The sequence below is a fragment of the Carassius auratus genome, chromosome 31 (assembly GCF_003368295.1).
Source record: "Carassius auratus strain Wakin chromosome 31, ASM336829v1, whole genome shotgun sequence".
Taxonomy (NCBI): Eukaryota; Metazoa; Chordata; class Actinopteri; order Cypriniformes; family Cyprinidae; genus Carassius; species Carassius auratus.
In genome coordinates this window covers 21,620,537-21,644,858 of record NC_039273.1, presented here as the reverse complement: position 1 = coordinate 21,644,858, position 24,322 = coordinate 21,620,537, and the positions used below count along the sequence as shown (strand labels likewise).

The following is a 24,322-nucleotide window of genomic DNA, read 5'->3' as shown; positions in this document are numbered from 1 at the left end:
TTAAGGGTTGTGTGTTCGAGTCTCGGGCCGACAGGAATTGTAGGTGAGAGGAGTGAATGTATAGTGCTCTCTTCCACCCTCAATACCACGACTTAGGTGCCCTTGAGCAAGGCATCGAACCCCAAACTGCTCCCCGGGTGCCGCAGCATAAATGGCTGCCCACTGCTCCGGGTGTGTGTTCACAGTGTTTGTGTGTGTTCACTGCTGTGTGTGTGTGCACTTCGGATGGGTTAAATGCAGAGCGTGAATTCTGAGTATGGGTCACCATACTTGGCTGAATGTCACATCACTTTCACTTCACTTCATTGGGACAGTAAATGTATGTTTCAAATCGTTTTATGTTTTTGATGTAAACTAACCGAAACATTGTTTCTATATTAGGGAGTTTATTCATAATATTTTTGAGTTGGAGGGAAGTGAATCCCCAACAGTGAGATTTTTGCACTGGGCACTACATTCTTGCAAGTAGATTATAAGAGGTTCTTTGAACAAACAGTGGTTCAAGAACACGAGGTAGCATTTTAGTTTAAGTTTTATTTGCACATGAGATTTTTGTTCTGTTTTTTTTTTGTATAAACAACTGTTTTATTGCTTGAGGAAGAGTATTACTTTATGCGTACTGATTATCAATTACATTTTTATGTAGAAATCTTTTACTGCCAATACGTTGTATTTCATAGATTTATTTTTGTGTTCATTTTGTAGACTTAAAACAACAGGTCCATAATGTAGACTTAAAACAAATGTGCTTTGTAACAAACAGTTCTTGAGGTAAAGTATTTTAGTTTTAATTTCATGTGCATATGGATTATTTAAAAATAAGTATTTATTTGTATATTTAAAAAAAAACTTGAGGTTTTTTGGAGTTCATGAATTTCATGAGCATATGGATTAAAAATAATATGAATTATTTTTTAAATGCATTACTAAACCTTGTGGTTCTTTGGAGTTTATGAATTTAAATGTTTTTTTCTAAACATTTACAGTTTAGAAAAGTTACAGAGGCAAACCATAAAAATGAAAGAAATTGTTTTAAATACTGTTTATAAATGGAATTTTATTTTTTTAGTTTTGTATGATCTCTTGAATTTTTGGTTGAGGTAAAGTGTAATTACAAAGTGTAAAAATAAAGATAATACAATGTTGTCCTGTTTGTTTATTATGTGGTATATTTAATGTTAAAAGGAATAAAAATTCCTTTGAAAATATAACCCATTTATGAAATCAAATTAACCCATTATTTTTGTAAAAATAACCAATTTTTGGGTAGAAAAAACAACCCATTTGCTGGGTTAAAATTAATAACCCAACTTCTTGGGTTAGTTTAACCCCATATGGGTTCTGTCCTATATTTACCCAGCAGTTGTGTTAAAAACAACCCAATTTGGGTTGTTTTTAACCCAGTGTTTTTTAGAGTGTGTATTCAAATTCTGAATGGGTTATAGCCTAGAAAGCCTGCAAAGAATACTCCCACTTTATAATGATTAAAAATCTGTCACTCATCTCAGTTCTTTGCAATCTCACAGATTTCCATTATAATCAATAAAGCTCTGACAAACTTAAAGACATTTGTAGCAAGTTGTAGCATACAATAATAACCCTGATAAGGTCTCAAGGACATTCGTGTGGTTAAGTGTCTATAAGATTCTTACATAGATGTTGTCTTTCTGGTATCGCTGATGAAGGTTGTGCATGATGGCGGCCTCATGGAGCTCTGCCAGCGATGACATGTCCTCCACTCCATTAATGCTGCTTTGGTGCATGGGGGACACCTTCTCCCTGTTCACCTCTGCCAGCTGCAGGTACACCGCCTGAAAGATAGAAACAGACAGAGTAGGTTTAGCAAAATAACACAGCTTCCGTGTACACCAGCTTGCTGATACATACACAGATGCATGAGTAGTATATCACAAAAAGGGAGAGGATCCTTCCTGGGCCATTTTAAGGGAATGCCTACAGTTGAATAATACATTAGTCAAGCAGCAGGGTTCCAGCTTTTCTGTTCTGTAGAGTTTCAGCATGCTGAGGCCTTTTCTTTACCCTTTTTACCCACCAGGCACTTCTTGACAAGAACACCAGACATTTTGCTAAGTAGAGAGAACAGGCTGGCCTTTTTAAACTCAGCAAAAAGGAAAGTCTTAATAATGCAGGACTTAACATTAAATATGTTTTTCGCATGTGTATTTTGTAGCTTATAAATGTCAGTGTTTATATTAAAGGGAAAGCCACGGAACTCCAAAGTATTTTTTATAATGGCTGCCGTCAACTGTTTGGTTAGCAACATTCTTCAAAATATCTTCTTTTGTGTTTAACATCTAAAAGAACTTCATACATGTTTGGAACAACTTGAAAGTGAGTAAATGATGACAGAATTTTCCTTTTTGGGTGAATTATCTCTTTACAATTTTATAATAGGCTGTATGCACAATACACAATAATGTGACTATAGAATCAAGAGACAACTATAATTAAGTAATTTGTATGTTGATTTCCTAAAAAAATTAGGGTCTGAGGGTTTAATAAGAGTCATAATTATTATTATTATTTTCAATTTGGTGATGCTATTGATGCAGAAATTACACACTTCAGCTTTAATATCCATGTAAATGATATTAACTTTGATAAAGGGTTCTTTGCTTTTTTTTTGAGTGGACAGAACAAAAGGAGGAGATATTCTCTCTCTCTTCCTCTGCATTCATTTAATTTCTGCTGAAACCTCACTCGTGTTGCCTGTTGTCACATTTACCAGAGAACACAGTCCAGATCATGAAGAGAGAGCTGAGAGTTTGATTGATTAAAAATCATCTAATGTGTGTGTGTGTGTGTGTGTGTGTGCGTGTGTGTGTGTGTGACGTTTACTTCAGTTATGGATTTATGATCTGTTTCCATTCAAACCAATTAAATTAGCCACAATTTTTTTAAGTGCACACACATGTATACAGCACTGAAGGGCAAGACAGAATGAAAATGATGTTTTCCTTTGTTACATGCTGTTAAATTGGGGTTGACAGACTGAAGAGAAGGAAAGGTCAAAGTTTATGAGCTGAGACAAGTTGCTAATCAGTACAACTGACGGTAATGACAATGTCCTTCAAGAATCCTGATCAGAATCAAACCTTAGTTAGAAATAAAGAAACAAACCTGATTTAGAATTAAATAACACATAATTTCAGTGTTTTTGAGTGTGTTTTGAAGAGAGAGCACAGAATTAAGAGACATACTGTTCTATTGTCCAATCTCTATATGACTTGTGTATGCTTTAGATAATTTGCTAGTATTCATACCTTTGTGTCTGATCATATGGCTTATGATGCTTATCTAACATGCATCTTAAATAACATTTGAGGGCCACTTCCAACATTCAGTCAAAGCTACTGAAGACCTGATATATAGCACAAAAGTCTACTACTTACTACTTTTACTGTACTTTTATGGTATTTTTTTTTGGAGCTTGACAGTAACTTTTATACATAACTAACATACACCAAGCAAACAGGAAACATACTCTGAATTGTGGCAAAGGAATAAAAAGTTCTGGCAAAGGAACAAAGGTTCTAGTAAGATTAATAGGAATATTTGTTCAAATATAATATTTTTTCAAAGTTCTAGTTCTATTCTTAATTAATAATGTTCTCTTTTACAAATCTTGTCTTTAAAAACATTAAAAGAAAAACATGATTTATACATTTTTTATGGAACTTTTCTTCCCCCGAAACATTAAAGTTGGACATTCACTGTTTTATAAATGTTACTACTTGTTTTAGATTGTTCAAAAAACATTCAAAAGTAACATTCATATATGCAAAATGATAAACTGAATGTTTAAAAAAACTACTTATTTTGAGGACAGAATTTTACCCAGAAGTGAACTAAACCTGACTAAATCTCTTAAAACCTCTTTTTCAGGTCATCCTCATTTGTTTAAAAAGTAAAAGAGTGTGTGTTTGTGTTTTGCTGTGAGTCTGTGATGACTGTAAGTTTAGAAGCTGAAAAGAGGAGATGAGGAGATGTTCATGCTCCATTTTCTCCACCCACCCACACACACACACACACACAGAAGCTCCATCTCTCTCCCCTCAGTGCATGGATATTCCTGCAAATCTGTTTGATGTTTGAAGCTGCTTTGCATGATTCAGACGAAAGCTGGAAAAGAGCATGAGAGAGAAAGACTATAAGCACCAATGACCTACTTTCACACGTTTAGAGAAACAGAAATGCAACAGAATGTGGGGGTCCAGAGATGCATGTTTAATTTTGCATTAAAAACATTGCCCACATGGAGTGTGACACTGAAAATATTAGTTTTGACGTGATGGTTAAAGACATATGTCTTTCTGTGCATACAGACCAAAAGTGATATCTAAGAAGAAATAAAAGAACGTGTCCTGAGTGAATAATCTCTGAGTCTACCTTTAGATAATCTGATAAACAGCTGGATTGCTGGGGACTGATGTGTTTAGCCACATTATGTTCCGTGATTTGGAAATAAAACAAACAATATATGGATTTTAAAGCCATTTTTGACATGTATATTCAGTGCATTCACCTTTCACAATAATAATTAATTATTTTAATTTTGGCCTTTTAACTACAAATAATTACAATACTGCTCAAAAATCTCTTATGCTTAGGTTATACTTATTTGAACAAAAAAGACAGTAAAACAGTAATATAGTGCAATATTAGTACAATTCGCAAATAAATGTAAACTATTTTAATATACACTAAATAAAATTATAAACGCAATACTTTTGTTTTTGCCCCTTTTTATGAGCTGAACTCAAAGATCTAAGACTTTTTCTATGTACACAAAATGACTATTTCTCTCCCATATTGTTTACAAATCTGTCTAAATCTGTATTAGTGAGCACTTCTCCTTTGTCGAGGTAATCCATCCACCTCACAGGTGTGGTATATCAAGATGTTGATAAGACAGCATTATTATTGCACAGGTGTGTCTTAGGTTGTTTAGGTCTCAGGGAAGCTCATCTGCGTGCTCGTCGTCCTCATCGGGGTCTCGACCTGACAGCAGTTCGTCGTCGTAACCGACTTGAGTGGGCAAATGCTCACATTCAATGGCATCTGGCACTTTGGGCAGGTGTTCTCTTCATGGATAAATCCCGGTTTTCACTGTACAGTGCAGATGGCAGACAGCGTGCATGGCGTTGTGTGGGTGAGGGGTTTGCTGATGTCAACGTTGAGGATCATCTCAGTTCTTGCATGGCCAGCATGATCAGCATCTTGATACGCCACACCTGTGAGGTGAATGGATTATCTCGGCAAAGGAGAAGTGCTCACTAACACAGATTTATACAGTTTTGTGAACAATATTTGAGAGAGATAGGCCTTTTGTGTACACAGAAAACATCTTAGACCTTTAAGTTCAACTCATGAAAAATGGGGGCAAAAACAAAAGCGTTGCGTTTATAATTTTTTTCAGTGTAATTTAAAATATTATTTATTTATATTATATTTTTGTGAAAATAGTGATAATTTCACTATTTTCACTATTTCACTTACATGCCGACACACAGAAAGGCCATCTCAGGAGGGGGTTGGTGAGATGCCTTCGAGCGCTGAAGCTCAGAGTTGCATGTGAACTCATATAGTTAACTTCAGTAATTTAGGTCACGTCTATATTTGTGCCACAGAGTTTTTAAATCCTATAACGAACCTGTGAACGCTTTAGGTGGACTTTAGGTGCACACACACACACACACACACACACACACACACACACACTAAAGCACTGAAGCAGAAGAATAACCTCAGCGTGAATGGTAGGAAGGAGATACTCACTGACTAATGCTCCGGAGGGCACACACACAAATACACACTCACCAAAAAAAGAACCCACACACATTTATTCAAGCTGGGGACTATGGGAAAACACACCAGATTTGCTGATATGCTGACAAAATATACAAACACATTGACTTGAATTCAAATTCAACCTGAAAGGAGAAGCCCAACATTATGACCACTGACATTATAAGTGACCTTTTTCACATCCTCAAATTCAACCTGAAAGGACAAGGCTGACAATGCAATCTTATATGATGGAATTAAACTCTATCAACACAATAAAGCCCTGTGACAAAGTCAGAAGAACCCTGCTAGCATTACTACATTACTACTATCGTGAGAAGGTTAAGATAACAATTTTTCCCTATTCTCTAAAAGGAATAGTTCTCCCGAAAATGTAAGTTCTCTGAAAATGTACTCACCCACAGCTCATCACAAAAATCCACAAGTAATCCAAACAACCATAGTCAATTAACGTCTTATGAAGCAAAAAGCTGTGTGTTTGTAATAAACAAATTCATCATTAAGAGGTTGCTTCTGGCTAAAATATAAGTCCTCTTTCCATAATATTTATTTCTAGTGATCGACCGATGTATCTGTTTACCGATATTTTTCCCGATATTTAAGCATTTTTCCATAATCGGGTATCGGTTTTGTAATATCGGATTCGCCGATTTACGGCGCCATCTTGTGGCCGTTTTGAGATTTCCGCCATTGCAGCCCGGGCGTCTGAGGAGATCAGTCAACAACAACTCAGTGCACAGGTAAATATATGTTCTACTTGGTTTGCTTTGATTAATAAACTTTATTTAACATAACAGACATGCACAAATGAGATCTGAGACATAAATTCCTGATATAGTTAATTTATGCAGCTTGTTTCTAAACAATTGAGACGAACTCATTGAGTCACGTAGTGTAATTCATCATGTCCTGCCCCAATAAAGACGTATCTTTACATGAATTAAATAAAACAGATATGAATGAGTGCATGTTGAAAATAAAAGCGTTGAATTTAATTCTTTATCTGTTGTATTTGCTCACCATTAGTCTAGAAGAGAAAGTTTGTTCATATTGCTTAGCAACTGATGGATGATCTGGAGGCTTAAGCACGGCCACTGAATTAAACTTTTGACAAGATTGTCTTGTTTAAACACCCTAGATTATATTATCATTTACTACATAACAATTATTTCGCTAATACATATATAAATATAGCCTACCGCTTTATGGAAATTAATTATTTATTATCTCCATGCGCGATCGCGGTTGATTAAGTTATAGTCAAACAGCACTTTGTCAGTTGGCATTTCATGATTTAACGTTAGATTAAATTTAGATCATAAAATGCCAACTGACAAGTGCTGTTTAACTTTATATAGTCTCGGGGGAAAAAAGTTTGTTCATATTGCTCAGCACCTGACTGGGTTGATGATCAGGAAGCCTCAAGCAATGCCACTGAATGAAACTTTTGACAAGATTATCTTGTTTAAACACCCTAGATTATATTATCATTTACTACATAACAATTATTTCGCTAATACACATATAGGCTACATATACCGCTTTGTGGAAATTAATTATTTATTATCTCCATGCGCGATCGCGGTTGATTAAATTAAAGTCAAACAGCACTTTGTCAGTTGGCATTTCATGATCTAATGTTAGATTGAATCTAGATCATAAAATGCCAACTGATAAGTGCTGTTTAACTTTATATAGTCTCGGGAAAAAAAGTTCGTTCATATTGCTCAGCACCTGACTGGGTTGATGATTAGGAAGCCTCAAGCAATGCCACTGCATAAAATTTTTGAAGGAAGCAGGCTTACAGGGCAGAATGCTGAAAGACTCTGTTTTCTACACTAAAACCTAGTTCTGCTTAACTGGGAGTATTAAGTTACACTACTATATAGCTATGCACTCCTAAATAGCCCTCCCGCCCCCACCAATATGTTAGAATCATTTTTGTGCTTTATTTTTTTACCTGTTTTTATTTTTTTACCTCATCAAAGCTTTTATTTTAAAACAAAGACACTTAGTAACAGTGCGCTTAAATTTTTGGGACTCAGACCCCTCTATTTATTTGTGTATAAATATAATGCTTTGTTTTTTTGTATGCAAGGAGGGAGTGATTGTTATAAATAAAATGGTTTGTTCAGCTCATTTGTTTTGTAATAATTGTCAGAAACAGAAGTATAACAGTAAATAAATATCGGTTCTGCATATCGGTTATCGGGTACATAAACATACAAATAATCGGTATCGGTATCGGTTATAAAAAAATCAATATCGGTCGATCACTATTTATTTCCCCAGTGAAAAAGCCTAATTTGAATCAGGAGAGAAATATACACAGATACAGCACCATTTACAATCAAAAACAGCCAAAATAACAGCGGACCGACTTTCCTGGAGAAAGTGTTATTATGGATTATTTACTGATATTTTGGCAAAATTTTTGGATCCGTTGCTTACAAATACACATTTTCAGTTCAAAAAGTTAACTGATGGACTGGAATCACATGAACGGGATTTGTTTATCAGCTGACCTCTCATTCTAATGACATCATTCACTTGCATACATTGGTAAGCAAGTGATGTAATGCTAAATTTCTTCACATCTGTTACAATGTAGAAACAAACTAATTTACTTCTTGGAAGTCCTGATGGTACATTTTCAGCAAATTTTTATTTTGTGGGGGAAACTATTCCTTTAATATATTTTTGTATTATACATGTTTTTTTTTTTTTTTCATTTTTAATATAGTTTAACAGAAACAGCAGGTTGCATCTTTTTGAATTTTGGTCTTGGTTACATTTGTATATCTTAGTTGTTGTTTCTAGTACATTTCTAAAATGTTTCAATTTACATGTACAATCCACACAAGCATGCATGGATAACACGCATCCTGTCCCAGTAACTCGGTCAGAACCACTGCAGGAATGGGGTCACAACCACCCTTAACTAAATTATTAACCAAATCAGAAACAACAGAGCGAGAGAGAAATAAAGCGAGTGAAATTGCAAGAGAGATGTCGGTTTGCATCCAGCTCAACACTATAGCATTCCTTAAAACCCACATAAAAAATTCAGCTTTCTCCAACAGGGTTGCCACATCTAAACGAATCTCCTACACATGCAAAACAATTTATCTACCCCTTTGGACCAAGACTTTAGGATTATCTCTGGCCCAAAACAATGGGTGAGGCGACCTCCAGGAAGATGTTGGGGTTTCCTGGAGAGGTTGCTTGAGAGACCCAGAAGAATGTTGGATTGGTGTATTGATTTATGGAGGAGGGAATGGACTACTGTAGAGAATGAATGTTCTCATGTCAGAGCAAGCTCTCTTGTTCAGGGCATGTATCATACCAGCACAGAGGAAATATTGGGGAAATGCAGACTTAGATAAAACCTAACTGCTTATTACTATGTTTTTGAGTAATTTATTTTTTAAAAGTGGAAGTTCTGCCTGTCATAATTTATTTACTCTTACGTTGTTTCAATGACTGGCTTTATTCTATAAAACACAAAAGAAGATATTCTGAAGAACGTTACAACTGTTTATGCCCATATAATGAAAGTCACTGGACCCTACTGACTTACACTTATGATTATTATTATTTTATTTTTTTTCAAATATCTTTTTTGTTCCAGAGAATAAAGAAAAGCATACATGTTTGAAACAGCATGAGTATGACAAAAGTTTGGTTGAATTTAATATTTTTTGATGAACTGTCTCCTTAAAGCTGAAATGTGTAACTTTTGCATCACTGGCATTTCCAAACGTAATGTAATTGTAAAAATAGTTTTTTTACAACACTCCCTCCATTTATATTTGGTTGGTCAACTGGAAGTTAATGTTAATATATCGAGCGGGTCGAAATGGGTGAAATCAATTAAGAAATTATATTGTTGCCTCTGTATACTAAACTGGGATTGGAGAAAGTATTAAGCATTAAGTTCCATCAATCTCAAATGCAGTGTCCACTGTAGCAGATAACATGATTTTCCATTAGTAGACATCACTTCCATTTGCCTAAAGTTGATCGAGCACTTTGATCAAATTGCCAACAGCTCATGTCAACCCAAATCTCACTGAAATGAAATCACATTTGTTGCTTCAAGTGTGAATTCCCCTTTTGTGGTTTCCAAAGACATTGGAAATCATTAAAAAAGTATAATCATAAATCACTGAGTTTAACTGTTAGTCGGCTGAAAATCTATCCTTAATGTCTGTTTAAGAGTCATTTGAAGAGTAATTCTAGATGACCGTTGTAGGACTTCAGCACAGTCCACCACTGTGTCACTGGTCATATCAACCAAGTGGTCAAACATTCTTTTGTCTTTTATGTTTTGTTACCTTGTAGGGCTATATTGGAATTTAGTTTTGCTATACTCAGTATTATAAAAATAGTTTTTAAACCAACATGAAAAAGAATAGTGGTGAAATTGCCTGAAAAAAGCTATGATATGATATTCTTGACATCTTTCCCATCCATACCAAGCACACACATGAATAAACATATACAGTATGCACCACATAGATGCAAACACAAATGTTTGTAGACAAAAACACACATGCAACCAGGCTTCCGGTATGCATCTGTACATCCAGATAACCCTTCCCTGCTGTGCAGTCTCTCTCTCTCTCTCTCTCTGAGCTGAATCCAGGCCAGCACAGCTGTTATTATTAGCCTGACATCACAGCTCTGCCAGTTCCAACAACCCATAATCATCACAAACTACTTTCCTCTATCAGCACTGTGTGTGGGGAGTTTAACTGCTAATACAACCATTTGATTACAATTAAACCTTGAAACACAGGCAGTTTTGCTCACTGAATTGTAAGGAGATGTAATAGACACTAAAAGTTTGTTTAACAGACTCCAAAACATTGACAAAACTATTTAAAACTCTCTGAGGTGTGTTTTACATGAGATAATTGAATTCCATATTTTCCATTTTGAGATTTCAGAATAGTGCCATGTACAGGAAATACAACGAAAGAACAGCGGGACATTTATGAAGGAAATATAATAAGGCTCTCACATCATACATCTGCTCACAGCCATGGCAAAACAGCTATCAAGCAAGTACCTTTTGGGTGTCTGCAAACTTTTGTGAGTGATTTGCAATTATGATATATATACTCAGCGAACAAAGATAAAGCGTGCTGAATTGAGACCATCTTAAAAGATGCCTGCTGCTTTCAGTCCCTGCGATTCATGGCAGATTAACTGTACTTTCAACATTGCAAAGTCCAAATAGACTACCATTTAATGGTCATGACATAAAAAGGAGCTGCTAATTTTATTTCTACACTGAGATGACAGAATGAGGCACATATTAAAACTATGCACAGACCCTCAGAACAGAAGTCTTTCTTCAGTGTTCAGTGCAAATCAAAGCTTTCACTGGACCACCTTGCAATTCTGTGTGAACGTGATATGACAATACAACAGAAGTTTTTCAGTCTTTAAATGACATTATTGCTTGTGCAGGTATGCCAGCTGGTTATAAGAAATGGCTTTTTGGGTTTCGTACGAAAGGTCTGATAATTTTTTTTTACAGCTGCATCACGTGAAAGTATATATTAGTGGATATCTCTGCACTAAAATAAGAGTGTTCTCTCTCTTCCACTGTCTCTCTTTCGATCATGTTTTTTGTTTCTGTGATTATTTCTCTGCATATATCACATTGCACCAGAACAGGCCAAAAGCTCATGTAGACTGTTGGGAGTGCATTATGGTCAGTCATATGATATAATGCTTTTCACATGGACATTTATGGGAGGGGAACGCATTGATTTAGAGTCTGATGTGCAGATGGCCGACTTACACACACACAAAAATGCATATGCACACACACAACTCCTCAGCCCTGTTATGATGACATTCAGAGCACAATATCAACCCAGCGTAATCTCTGACTCACACAACACCCATTCAGCCATAAAGGGCAACATCTGTGTGTTTGCATGTGTGTGTGTTTATGTCTTACCTCCCCGTAGTCGGTGGTGAGCACCAGGGTTCCATCTTCACATGAGTTGACTGTAGACGGAACCAGCTGATCTTTATGATTCACCCACACTCGAGAACCCTGCAAAACACACACAAAAGCAGTCAGACACAAATCAGCACAGTCCCAGATTATATGTCCCAGTTGCTTGTAAGAGTCACAGAACAATGAAACACAACAATAAAACACAAAATCTTCATGTAGTCATTCCCTGTCGAAATGTGTGACTTTCAGGGTGACCGGTGGGTGGTGTTTCATTTCCAAACACTCATAGATGCCCACACACAAAGCTTAGACACAAAAGAATTTTAAAGTCACCAACTTTACAAAAAGATTGTTTAAAAGTAAATCCTACACCGTTTTTTTTCTACAGTGTAGTGTACATTATATTCTGACATTGAAATATATTCAATTAATCAAAAATTACACAAGGCAATTTGCTTACACTTAAAAAAATACTTGACTAAAGGAATGTTTAAAACTTTTCAAATGTATACTTCTCACCATCAGACTGGGCAAGGCACATGTTTAATAGAATGACCCAACTACATTTCTCACACAGTATAATGGAATAAACAATCACAAATGAAGTATGAAATGTTTTCAGACTAAGCAGATTTATCATGGGAGCTTTGTGCTTTACTGAATTTCGCCACATTATAATTTGTAAATGCAATAACACACAGCATAGTGAGCAATGATGTCATTTCGGCTGTGTCTTCCTGTTCTTCTCCATAGCAGTGAAGTGAATTATGGCCAGCTGTATGATGTTAACTACTAATAATTGGGAAACTGATCGATAAGCCCTTAGCTTCAAAGAGGAAACTCAATACACTATCACCAGCTCCAACAGAAAATCACATATTACTTTCGAAGCATTAAATGGTCCAGAAGACACATCCATTTACATTTACAGTATTATTTTGTAACAACATTCTATAATACTCACAGTATAAGATGTTAGTTGTCACAATGGTAAAATCAGGGCTCAGAGTGAGATTTTTGCGGCAGCCGCGATGGTGGCAGGGGTTTAATGGGGATGGGTATCTGATCTCATAAATGACACATATTCTTACAAATAAAATAATATTTATTTAATTCAGCATTTATTTGTGTGTGTGTGTGTGTGTGTGTGTGTGTGTGAGTGTGAGTGAGTGAGTAAGAGAGTGAGTGAGAGAGAGAGAAAATGGTCAGTGTTGTTTATTTTTTATTGTGTTATAGCACTGTGGTTCCAGGCCAGCCATTTTTACTGTCATGATCGATGACAGGGTTCCATCAAGTGCTAAGCTGTTCCTGGTTTTGGTCTCGTTTAACCCCACCATGGAGAAAACCCTCTCAGCATAGGCATTTGAATGCGGGAGCACCAACACCAATGCAGCTATTTTAGAAATCCTCCCTGCTTGTGTCCCTCAACACCTTGATGGACACAGGAGTTTTCGTCTGCAGACTAAGCACCAAAAAGAGCTGGTGGTTCCCATTGTGATGAATGGCCATCGGGTTGACCACTCCTTCTTAAAGGAACACCTATAGGTGGCTGCTCTACTTAACCCTCTCTTTTTCCCTGTTTCCAGTGGGTTCTCCACTGTTTCCTCTATGGTGTCCTCCACAGTGTCTTCCATGGACCCATCCTCTACTGGCAACCTAATTGCCTCCTCCACTGTCTTCTCCACAGTCTCCTCCTCTGACCTAGCCACCTTTTTAGGGAGCTGATCTTTTAGAGCAAAGCATGAAAGAAAGCTCCTTTGCCTCTTCCCCTGACATCTTTGAAATAGATGAATGCAATAATTAATATTATACATTGGATAAAATAATGAAATATCCTAGGCAAAACGTTTTCAAAATGGGGACCAGGATGTTGTGCAGTAGAAATACAAGGAAAGAAAAAACTACAAATAATTCAAACTATTATGGGTACTGCCAACAAGTATTATGGATAGGCCTATTTAAGTCTCTTATATAAAACTGTCAGAGTAGCCCCCATCTCCTTTAACGTGTAACATTAGCTATAAAAGAAATAATAGTGGGCTAATAATAGGCGCAAAAGCTACGGCCGACCACGTACGATGGCCAAAATTGCGTGTGTGTCGGGTTCATAATAACCATCAGACCAAAATATATCTTAGACTGTTAATTTTTTTTTTTGAAAATGCATATATTGAATAAAAAAAAAAATAATCATATAGTGAAAATAGGGGTCATTATCTTGGCAAGTCAATGGAGTTGAACAAAAACTGGGAGGGGGGGGGGGGGTCACATATATTCCCCAGCAATGGTGCCATGACTTAGGCCTACTGTACTCATAGGATGTTCTTCTCCCACGTTGATATGTCCGTAGAAATTAGTTCGGCGACATGTAAATCATTTAAAATGTGACAGCCGCTGTCCTCTTCTGTAGCCGTTATGTTACCTACTTAAGCGAGAGTCTGAATCTGTTTTGCGCACCAGCCTGTGGAAATCTTACCCAGATACAGCAATGCTATTTTCTGATTGGCTGATCAGTAGCTATATTTTTTTATTCGATTATCTGGTGCGTCTCAGGGCCGTCGGGGAACTCACTTGATTCCTCTACGTTACCTGTTTCACTGTTTAAAAAATAGCGCTGCAACTTGGTGGGCGTTATCCTCATAATGTCTCTGCGTGAGAAATACAAGGTGTGGCGTGTGAGCGTGTGAACAGGTTGAAATGAGTACTCTGAGTACTCGATGGCGCCGCGCATGGTTGCTTCAGTGCTTGGCTCTCCAGTGTTTGTACTGTTTTTGTTTGTTTTTCCTGTTTTTTGTTTAACAAACACTATCAGTTTCACCAGGGATGAATTGCTGAACATTCGGCAGAACACACCACAAGATCTTTTACCAGATTTAAATTATTCAGACGTTTTACTGAACGTTGTTATCGGAGGAGCGGCGGCGCTGATCAAACGCTTCAGGACGCGCAGACGGGGGAAACGAGCGGGAGCGCTCGTCAGACTCAGGAAACGCGGATTTCGAACGCCGTTGCCTAGCATCCATCTGGCAAATCTCCGCTCTCTACCTAACAAAACAGACGAACTCCTTCTGCTCTCTCGGACAAATAAGGATTTCTCTCACTCTGCTGCTCTGTGTTTCACGGAAACCTGGCTGAATGACGCCATACCGGACAGCGCGCTCCATCTGCCGGGCTTTCAGCTGTTCAGAGCGGATCGTGAATCGGAATCCACGGGGAAATCGCGCGGCGGCGGGACATGCTTTTACATCAATGAGCGGTGGTGTAGAGATGTAACTGTGTTAGAAGATGTGCTGTCCTGATCTAGAAATGCAGTTTGTCAACTGCAAGCCGTTCTATTCGCCGCGGGAGTTTCACTCATTCATTCTGGTTAGTGTTTACATCCATCCGCAAGCGCACGTGAGCTCAGCTTTACAGAAACTTGCTGATCAGATCACAGAGACAGAACAACAACACCCGGACTCTGTTTTAATCATTCTGGGGGACTTTAATAAAGCCAATCTCTCCCGTGAACTGCCAAAATACAGACAGCATGTTACATGTCCCACCAGAGACAGTAATATATTGGATCACTGTTACACCACAATAAAGGACGCATATCACTCTGTTCCACGAGCAGCTTTGGGAAATTCTGATCACTGTCTGATTCATCTTATACCATCCTACAAACAGAAACTTAATTCTGCTAAACCTGTAGTAAGGACTGTGAAGAGATGGACCAGCGAAACGGAGCAGGATTTACAATCTTGTTTTGACCTCACTGATTGGAGTGTTTTTGAAGCTGCTACCACCGATCTGGACGAACTCACAGAGACTGTAACATCCTATATTAGTTTCTGTGAGGATGTTTGCATTCCTACCAGGACTTATTTAACATTCAACAACGATAAGCCATGGTTTACAGTAAAACTCAGACATCTTCGTCAGGCCAAAGAGGATGCAGAAATGGGGACAGGGTCTTGTACAATCAGGCCAGGAACACACTGAACAAAGAGATCAGAGCAGCTAAAAAGACCTACGCTAAAAAGTTGGAAGACCAGTTTTCTTCCAACGACTCAACTTCAGTTTGGAGAGGACTGAGGGCCATCACAAACTACAAGACACCATCCCCTTGCACTGAGGCTAATCAACGACTTGCTAACGACTAGGGATGCACGATATTGGATTTTGGCCGATATTCGATATGCCGATATTTTCAAAATAATTTTGGCCGATGCCGATACCGATATCGATATATATACAAATATATACTGATATATTTAAACTTTAATTTTACTGAAGAGAAATCCATGTATCTCTTCTGTACTGATTCTACCATAAATTTATTATTTTACAAATGTAGACAGACATTCACATCTGAAAAACAGGTCAATTATTTCACTTGGAGAATATCGGTTTGGCTCATCGGCAGAAATATTCATATCGGCCGATACCGATAATGGTCATTTTAAGCTTTTATCGGCCGATACCGATATTGTGCCGATATTATCGTGCATCCCTACTAACGACCTGAATGAGTTTTATTGCAGATTTGAAACCCCCAACACCCATTCTGACCATCTCCCTGCACAACCATTAACACCTCCTGCAATCCCCCGTTCCACACCTACTGCTCTTCAAATCTGTGAAGATGATGTGCGCCAGGTCTTCAAGAAGAACAAAAGAAGAAAAGCACCAGGCCCAGATGGTGTTACACCTTATATTTATTTGTTACCCCTCCATCCTAGTACATCCCTGCATCTTTTTCAATCCTATCCCATTATCATTTATAGCACAATTGTTTATACACTTATTTATTTGGCAACATTTTTTTTTTTTTTGTCTGTGTGTTGGTGTCTCTGTGTACTGGAAGCTTATGTCACTAAAACAAATTCCTTGTATGCGCAAACATACTTGGCAATAAAGCTCTTTCTGATTCTGATTTCTGATTCTGAAATGCGTGGGTCTCACGCCCAATGCGTGAGACTTGAGAGCCCTGTAAAATGCCAGATTGCCAGTATTAAATAAGTATTTGAAAAAAACCTAGAAACCCACTGCTAGTCAACACAAGCATGTAACTGACATACAAGAACTCACTCCTGCCCACAAACAAACTCAGAATCATTTGTGAATCCACCCCAAACCCCAAAATGAATGTGAGTTTTCCAGACATGGACATTAGCCGTACTGATTCTGAAGCAAATGACCTTCTCTATTACACATGAATTTAGAATTTCTGGACGATAAATAGGCAGACAGACAGGCAGACTAAAAGACAGACTGATAAACAGATAGAAGATGTTCTTTGTCAACAGATGGTTGACTATGACTGCCTTCCCACCTCCAGTCAGGGGAACTACAGTGGTGAAGACCAAAGACAGGCTGCTCTGCCCCTGGGTAAAGGAACCAAGCCATGCAGGCAGAAAAACACTCACAACAGACAGCTGAGCTATGCACACATTTCATTCCCATCAGAAGACATTAAAAGGAGAAACATCATGGAAAGCAAATGTTCCTGCTTTTTTGGGGAAAAAAATTTATTGTTCAATTCAAATACACAAAACTCCCTTCAAAGCCTATACAAACTATTTATTTAAACAAAAATGGGTTACTCAGAAATCAAATTATCACACCCATAACTAATATTAATGCCAATTCACAGACACTATTATAACAAAGGTAATTTACATATGCACGGTACAGTACCAAAAACAGCAATTGTTCTGGAAGAAACTGTGACAAGTGACAGCAGTATAAATATAGTGCTGCACAATTTCTCATTACATCTTTGGGAAGATGGTTGGCACATGTCCTAAATGCACATCATACAGAAACCAAAACTCAGAGCAGATGCAGGGAAGATTTCATATGGAACAGCATTTACATAAAACCACACTTGGATGATGAACTACAAGCGAGCAAATGAACACAGTGCCACAATTCACTCTGGAACACACATTGCATGCATTTATTTAATTAAATTGCAGTCTAAGCAATTAGAAAATCAAAATTTGATAAAAGCCATATCACAATTTCAGTTTAATTTCGATTCATCATGCAGCCCTACACACGTATGGCACTATGTGCGTTGTGTACATGGGAAGAAATTCAGAAATTGAAAATGACTTTGATGTTTGACTTGTCTCTTTCTCAAGCATTCTTCATGCTCTTATCAGGAACTCCTGGCTTTACACAGCCGCAGATAGCATCTCTAACAGGGAACAGGAGCTGCTCATTAGCACAGATGCAGAGGCTGTTGGTTTGTGCCATTTGTGTAGATCTGAACGAACAAAACATTAATGAGAGCTCATATATAGAGAGCAGGAGTGGGTAATCATGCATGAACACAACAGAGATGAAAGAATTCAACGTCTTCATCAACAGATAACTGCTGTTGCTCTTGCACAACTGTCAGTAGAAACGACTTCATTTGCTGAAAAATGTAAAAGAAATATCCAACCACATACACGTGAGGGAATAAGGAAAGCATGCTCTTACTGGAAGAGGGTTAATATAAAAGATGCAGACCCTAAGGAACCAGCAACATTAACGGCCTGACCACAGGGCCACATGATTAATCTAAACAAACCCAGAATTATGAAATGGACTAGTACAATTATTGTAACAATTATTATAGTTTTTATTTAGTTTTTATATTTTTGTAATAAGAATTATTATTTTTTCTAATATTACTACTACTGATTATTATTATTATTTAATATTATTTATATCATATATAATATAATATATATTATATATTATAATGTTACATAAATTCTTACTAGTACATTATATTATTTTATAGCCATACTAATATATAATCATAAAAATGCCCAAATTGTTAGCCTTACAAACAAGCACAGAAAATCTAGGATTTTTCCATTTAAAATGCATTTTAAATTGCAATCGCAACATTTATCAGGAAAGTCTTCCACCACTACGTAAAACACAGCACAAAAATTCATTAAACTTAAAAATAAGTCACTTTTATGTAAAGTCTTCCCAACCAAGAAAAGGCTCTCTGCACAGAACTTGCCATTATTAAAATTAACCTTCATCTAAAGACCAGACAGCCTCAACCTCTTCCCACCCATCAGTGGGGGAATTTACCAGTTCCATCAGACAACAACATAGACAATGAGAAACAGAGGTGTGGTGTGTGGAACAGTGCCTGAATGAGTCTGTGAAGATTAATATAGCATTGTGGCACACTTGGCAACGTATTTAAAATGCAGACTAGAAGCATATGTGTGGATATCAGGAATCAAGCATGATACAGCTGGACAAAGAGAGAGGGAGAGAGACAAATGGCAAAAGAAAGATGGAAGGAGTCTATTGACTGTAAAGGGAAAATAAACACACTAGCCAAGGGAAAATGCTGCATCCCATCACCCACCTCTATTTCCCTAAACATGCTGACATTTCAGTGTTCATCACTGGAGTCTCAATTACTGCAACATGACCTTCTGAGATATTTTTCCTCCGTTTTCGACATCACTCAGTTATTATGCCGACACTCTGCCTATCTTTCTGCCCTGTAGGGAGAATTTTAGCTGCTCAGGTGATCTGAAAAGCAGCTTCTTTCCATACTGTTGGCACTCTGTCCTGAAGGCACAAATGGCTATGATTCACTCTGTGAGTTCCCGTCAGGATTTCATTTCTGCTGCTATGCACACTAAAATTAAAGAATGCAAAAGCTAGTGTAATAACCACATTTATACTTTATTTCCAGAATTAAATCCCAGAAGCTTGGGTTCCCCTTTTAATTTCAAAGACATTTTTACAGCTCAACAGTTAATTTACAGTAAATTTTACAGGTAAGGCAAATTTAGTGCATAAAATTGAAGACTATTCAAACAAATAAGCTTCTTGGGTACCCTTTTTAATTTTGAAGAAATAACAGTTATATATAACAGATATTTTGGTACCTAAAATAGTTTATCAAACAAAGGCAAAAAATAAATAAATACATTAATTAATAAATAAAGATTATTATTATATATATATATATATATATATATATATATATATATATATATATATATATATATATATATATATATATATATATATATATATATATATATATATATTTTACATTTCACACATTTTAGTGGATTAAATAAAAATCTACAATATTCAAGCAAAGGCCAAAAACGTATTTAAAATGATATTTATATATAAAAAAAGAAATTATGAGGTACCAATATCCAACTATTTATAACATCTGCTGATCCAAAATATTTCCTGGTTCTTTTTTTTCTGCTGCTTTTAAAACACTGATAATTAATTCCACAGCAAGTTAAATTTAAATGATAATTTTATTCCCAAATAAATAAGCTTTCTACATTTATGTAACATGAAATACTTTAGAACCTCTCAATAAAACCAGCTGAGATATTTAAAATAATGTGGTCCAAATTTATAGATTTAATGAAGACAACACAAACAGACTAAGACTTACACAATTTCCTTTTTGATATACAATTGCTCAATGAAACTGATGATTAGCTATACATCAGTATACTTTTCTCTTCCTCAACTTTCCACTTCTTTCCTCCTTAGCTCCTTTATCTCCCTCTCGTCTCCTAGCTTCATGTATGTTCACATATAACAGTGTGAAAATGCCATTACACTGCACTTCCTGTGCAGCTATCAAATATACATGACAGAAGGAGAGGGAGTGCGAGAGGGGACAGAGAACGAGAGTGAGAGTAATGAATGATAGATGAAGCTGTTATGCTTAAAGTGGTGCCTGAGAGATTCCCACCATACTGAAGAAATTAGAGTCGATGAGGAGGCTAGACTTTGTCACACATTGCTACACCTCTCCCCTCCTTCTTTAATTTATGGCCTACATACCAACACTCACTAAAGACACACACATACACACTGGTTTTATGGAGCATTTTATTCTCAGCTTGAACAAGGTCAGTAACAACAATGATCTTTTAACTTTGCATAAATGTTTTTATCTTTGGGAAAAAAATATATTTTTGTTTATTATTATTATTATTATTTCAGCCAAACCTTAAATATAATTAGAGAAAAGCTAATATATTTGTCTAAAATGTTATTGTTTTCAAATAAATAAATGTCAGGTATTAAAGATGCATACAATATGTGATTTATACAATGCAGGATTATCCTCTATGGGTTGAGATGGGCTGGTATGGTTCCCGAGCTGTGTTTTAGTCCCAATCTTCACACTCTTTTCTCTTCATCCTCTCCATTCCTCCCTCTCACCCCTCTGCCCCAATTTGATTTAAAAACAGTAATAATGAAGACTAAGAAATAAGACCCCCTCTCTGTCATGCCTGTATGTCCTTTTATACGACCCTCTGACAGATTTATGCATCTGGAAAAGGAGCGAGACAGAGATCTGAACGGTCAAGCGGTTCACCATGGCAGTAGGGGAGTTAATTGTCCATCGAAGGAAGATATATGTTTCTGTGCTGGACAGGGTGGGAATATGTGTTTATGGACTACAGGTACAGAACAGAGCAGATGTTACTGTATGCAGTATTTCTGAAAGTCCCTCAGTGGTGCATTATGTCTATACAGTGCCAAACAATCGACCTACTTTTACTGCCGCTTAATCACATAAGTCAGTTGTAAGTTGAATTTGTAAACTTGAGAACCAGGTCAGTGTAATTCGTGAGTGATTGCTTGAGACCATGGGGAACAAGGTGAACGAGGGCGAGGAAATGGTGATAGAATTTTCATTTTTGGACAATTATTTTAAAAGCCAAGCCACATTGTAAAGAGTACAATTATTTTAACAATTATTACAACAATTATTCACAATTATATTATTATTAAGTGAAATTATTTTGTCAGTTTCTCAACAATTTCTCCTCAATCCTCATTATATAACGCAAAAACGCTGTTTAGTATTATACATAATGTTTGTTTTTGTACTCTGTACCTAATTTGTGGATTTAAAACATCTAAAAATTACAGTATTACAGTAATGAGATTACAGTATAATGAGAATCCCCATTGAGTATAATTGAAATTACAAAAATTAACATGTCTGTACATATTAAATTCACAGGATTTTATAGAATTGACATCAAATAATATCAAAATTAAACCCACTGTTATAGAATATGGTCTTGATGCAAACAATTTTTTCTTTTGATTTTGCTATAAAATGTGACATTGGCATTATGAGATTCAGGTAAGTCTCTCACAATAAGTGACCCGAAAAAGTGCTGGGTTAACATGCTACACTCGGTAAGTCATTTATTTTGACTCTAATCACAGCAGGGTGACATCACAGGGGAAACGAGCGATGCTAAATCAGGAAAGCCAAAGCTGCAGTTTTAATGACAAAAGGAGTTAATTACATCACAGACCTAGCTGTTTGCGTTCTGATAATTATAGGCTTCTACAGCCAGCAAGAAAGAGAAAACACAAGCTGATAATCTACCAAAGGGCTGCACGGAGGCTTGTGCGATTTGACCAGTTTCAAAGTCATAACACCAGTGATTTCCCACTAGATTTCCCTATGAAGATTCAGCTAGATGACCCTGGCCTTTGTGAGTGTTATAAGGGCACTATAATCACTATAATAACCCACTGCGTCACAGTAATCCCACAGAGCTCGGGCTGCCACCTCCCCATCAAAGGGTTTAGCACAAGCACACGGCTGCCAAGGCAACAGAGGGACAGGGTTGTGGCAGCAGGTGCTGGGTGTGAACTAGGGCAGTAGTGGACTGGACAGGGCAGTAGGTTGTAAATGAAAGTTGAAATATTGCATTGGGGAATTGGACTGAATTAATACACAGATAAATAAAGACAAAAACTGGACTGAGTTTTGAATGCCTTTGCAGCGAAATAAAAATATTAGAGTGCATGTTGTATGGAAATGTCAAATGCAGTATGGGTGTGTATTATTAGCATGTTTGTGTGTGTGTACTGTCAGTGTAAGCCACCTCACCTAATTTATGATGGGTACATCTCTCTCTCATTTACACACACATATACTGTATTCTTCTGCATATATTCTGAGGCTTTCCTCTCACCTTCCTCAGCTCATCATCTTGAAGATACAGAAATCATATCATCAGTATCATACACACTTCTGTTTAAATTTTGGGATTGGTAAGATTTTTCAAAAAGTCTCTTATGCCCACCAAATTAAGTAAAGACTGTAACATTGTGAAATATTACAATTTAACATTTTTAGAAATGTAATTTATTCCTGTGACGCGAAGCTGACTTTTCATCAGCCATTACTCCAGTCTTCAGTGTCACCTGATCATGTAGAAATAACTCTAATATGCTGATTTGCTGCTCAAGAAACATTTATGATTATTATCAATGCTGGAAAAAGTTGAAAAGGCTTTTTTTCTGAATTCCTTGATCAATAGAAATTTCAAAACAACAGTGCTTATTTATAAAAGAAATATTATATATATTATTATAAATATCTTTACTGTCACTTTCTTATTGACCCCAAATCCAAACTATATAGTAGTGTACCTACACACTGTCCTACATAACTAACTATATATAGTTTTAATTTGACACAGAAGACAAATTCCAAGTGGTGGACTATATGTATCTCAGTAAAACAAGTGGAATTAAACTGTACCCCTAATATGCTTCCACTTATAATTATTCCACTTATAATGTCATCAATATTTTACCTTTCCCATTTAATTGTTCATTTTTTTTTTTTTTTTTTTTTTTTTGTCTTGGTATGAACAGATGGCAATGAGTCTCAGGTTAGGACTGTTGTATATCAACACAAATAATACATCTTCACACACACACACACACACACACACACACACACACACACACACACACACACAGTGTACTGTTCAAATGCTATCTAGAAGACTCATAATAAATGCATAAATCATAAACCTGTCAGACTTCAACAAGTGAGACCAAATTGAAACTGATACATTATGCTTAAGCCATGACCTGACCCAATGTCACTTAACTACAGAAACAGTTTCTGTACCCTCACTAGTCCAACAAAAATAAACTTTGAGTCCATTCCAATCTCTATCCATATCTAGTGGATGTTTTTTGTTTATTGACTAAGTACCTTTTAGTAATTAAAAAAAGTATTTTGTTTTTATGTCTGTCCATCAAATTTATCAGTAAAAACACAAAAATACTTCATGATGAAAAATGCTTGAAAAATCTAAATCTTAAAAGGATAGTTAGTCATTATTTACTCACCTTGTCATTCCAAACACATGTGACTTTGGTTAATTTTGGAACACAAATTAAGTCAAGTCACCTTTATTTATATAGTGCTTTATACAATACAGATTGTTTAAAGCAGCGTCAGAGGGATAAACCGGAAAATGTGGGAAAAGACCTGTGAAGAGATATGAATATGGTTGCTTTAAATAATAGATATAATTTAGGCTTTTATTAACTTTTAAACAATGATCAACACATACATAAACATACTGTAAACACAGAAGCTTATGTGTGCTGTATGTATGTTTTTACATAATAAATTGTAAATAAACAAATGATGACAGAATTTTAATTTATGGGTGAACT

General features: G+C 36.4%; 1 protein-coding gene across 1 annotated transcript in view; it reads right to left on the bottom strand.

Annotated features, from left to right (window-relative positions):
- The window catches only part of LOC113050824 (unconventional myosin-X-like), a 59,742-nt gene that overhangs the window by 26,080 nt on the left and 9,340 nt on the right, over positions 1-24,322 (bottom strand). Inside the window, exons 2-3 of the mRNA XM_026214185.1 lie at positions 11,807-11,905; positions 1,653-1,811 (exon numbers count right to left, since the gene is read on the bottom strand). Of these exons, the coding sequence (XP_026069970.1) occupies positions 1,653-1,811; positions 11,807-11,905 (258 nt within the window). The remainder of the gene's footprint in view (positions 1-1,652; positions 1,812-11,806; positions 11,906-24,322) is intronic.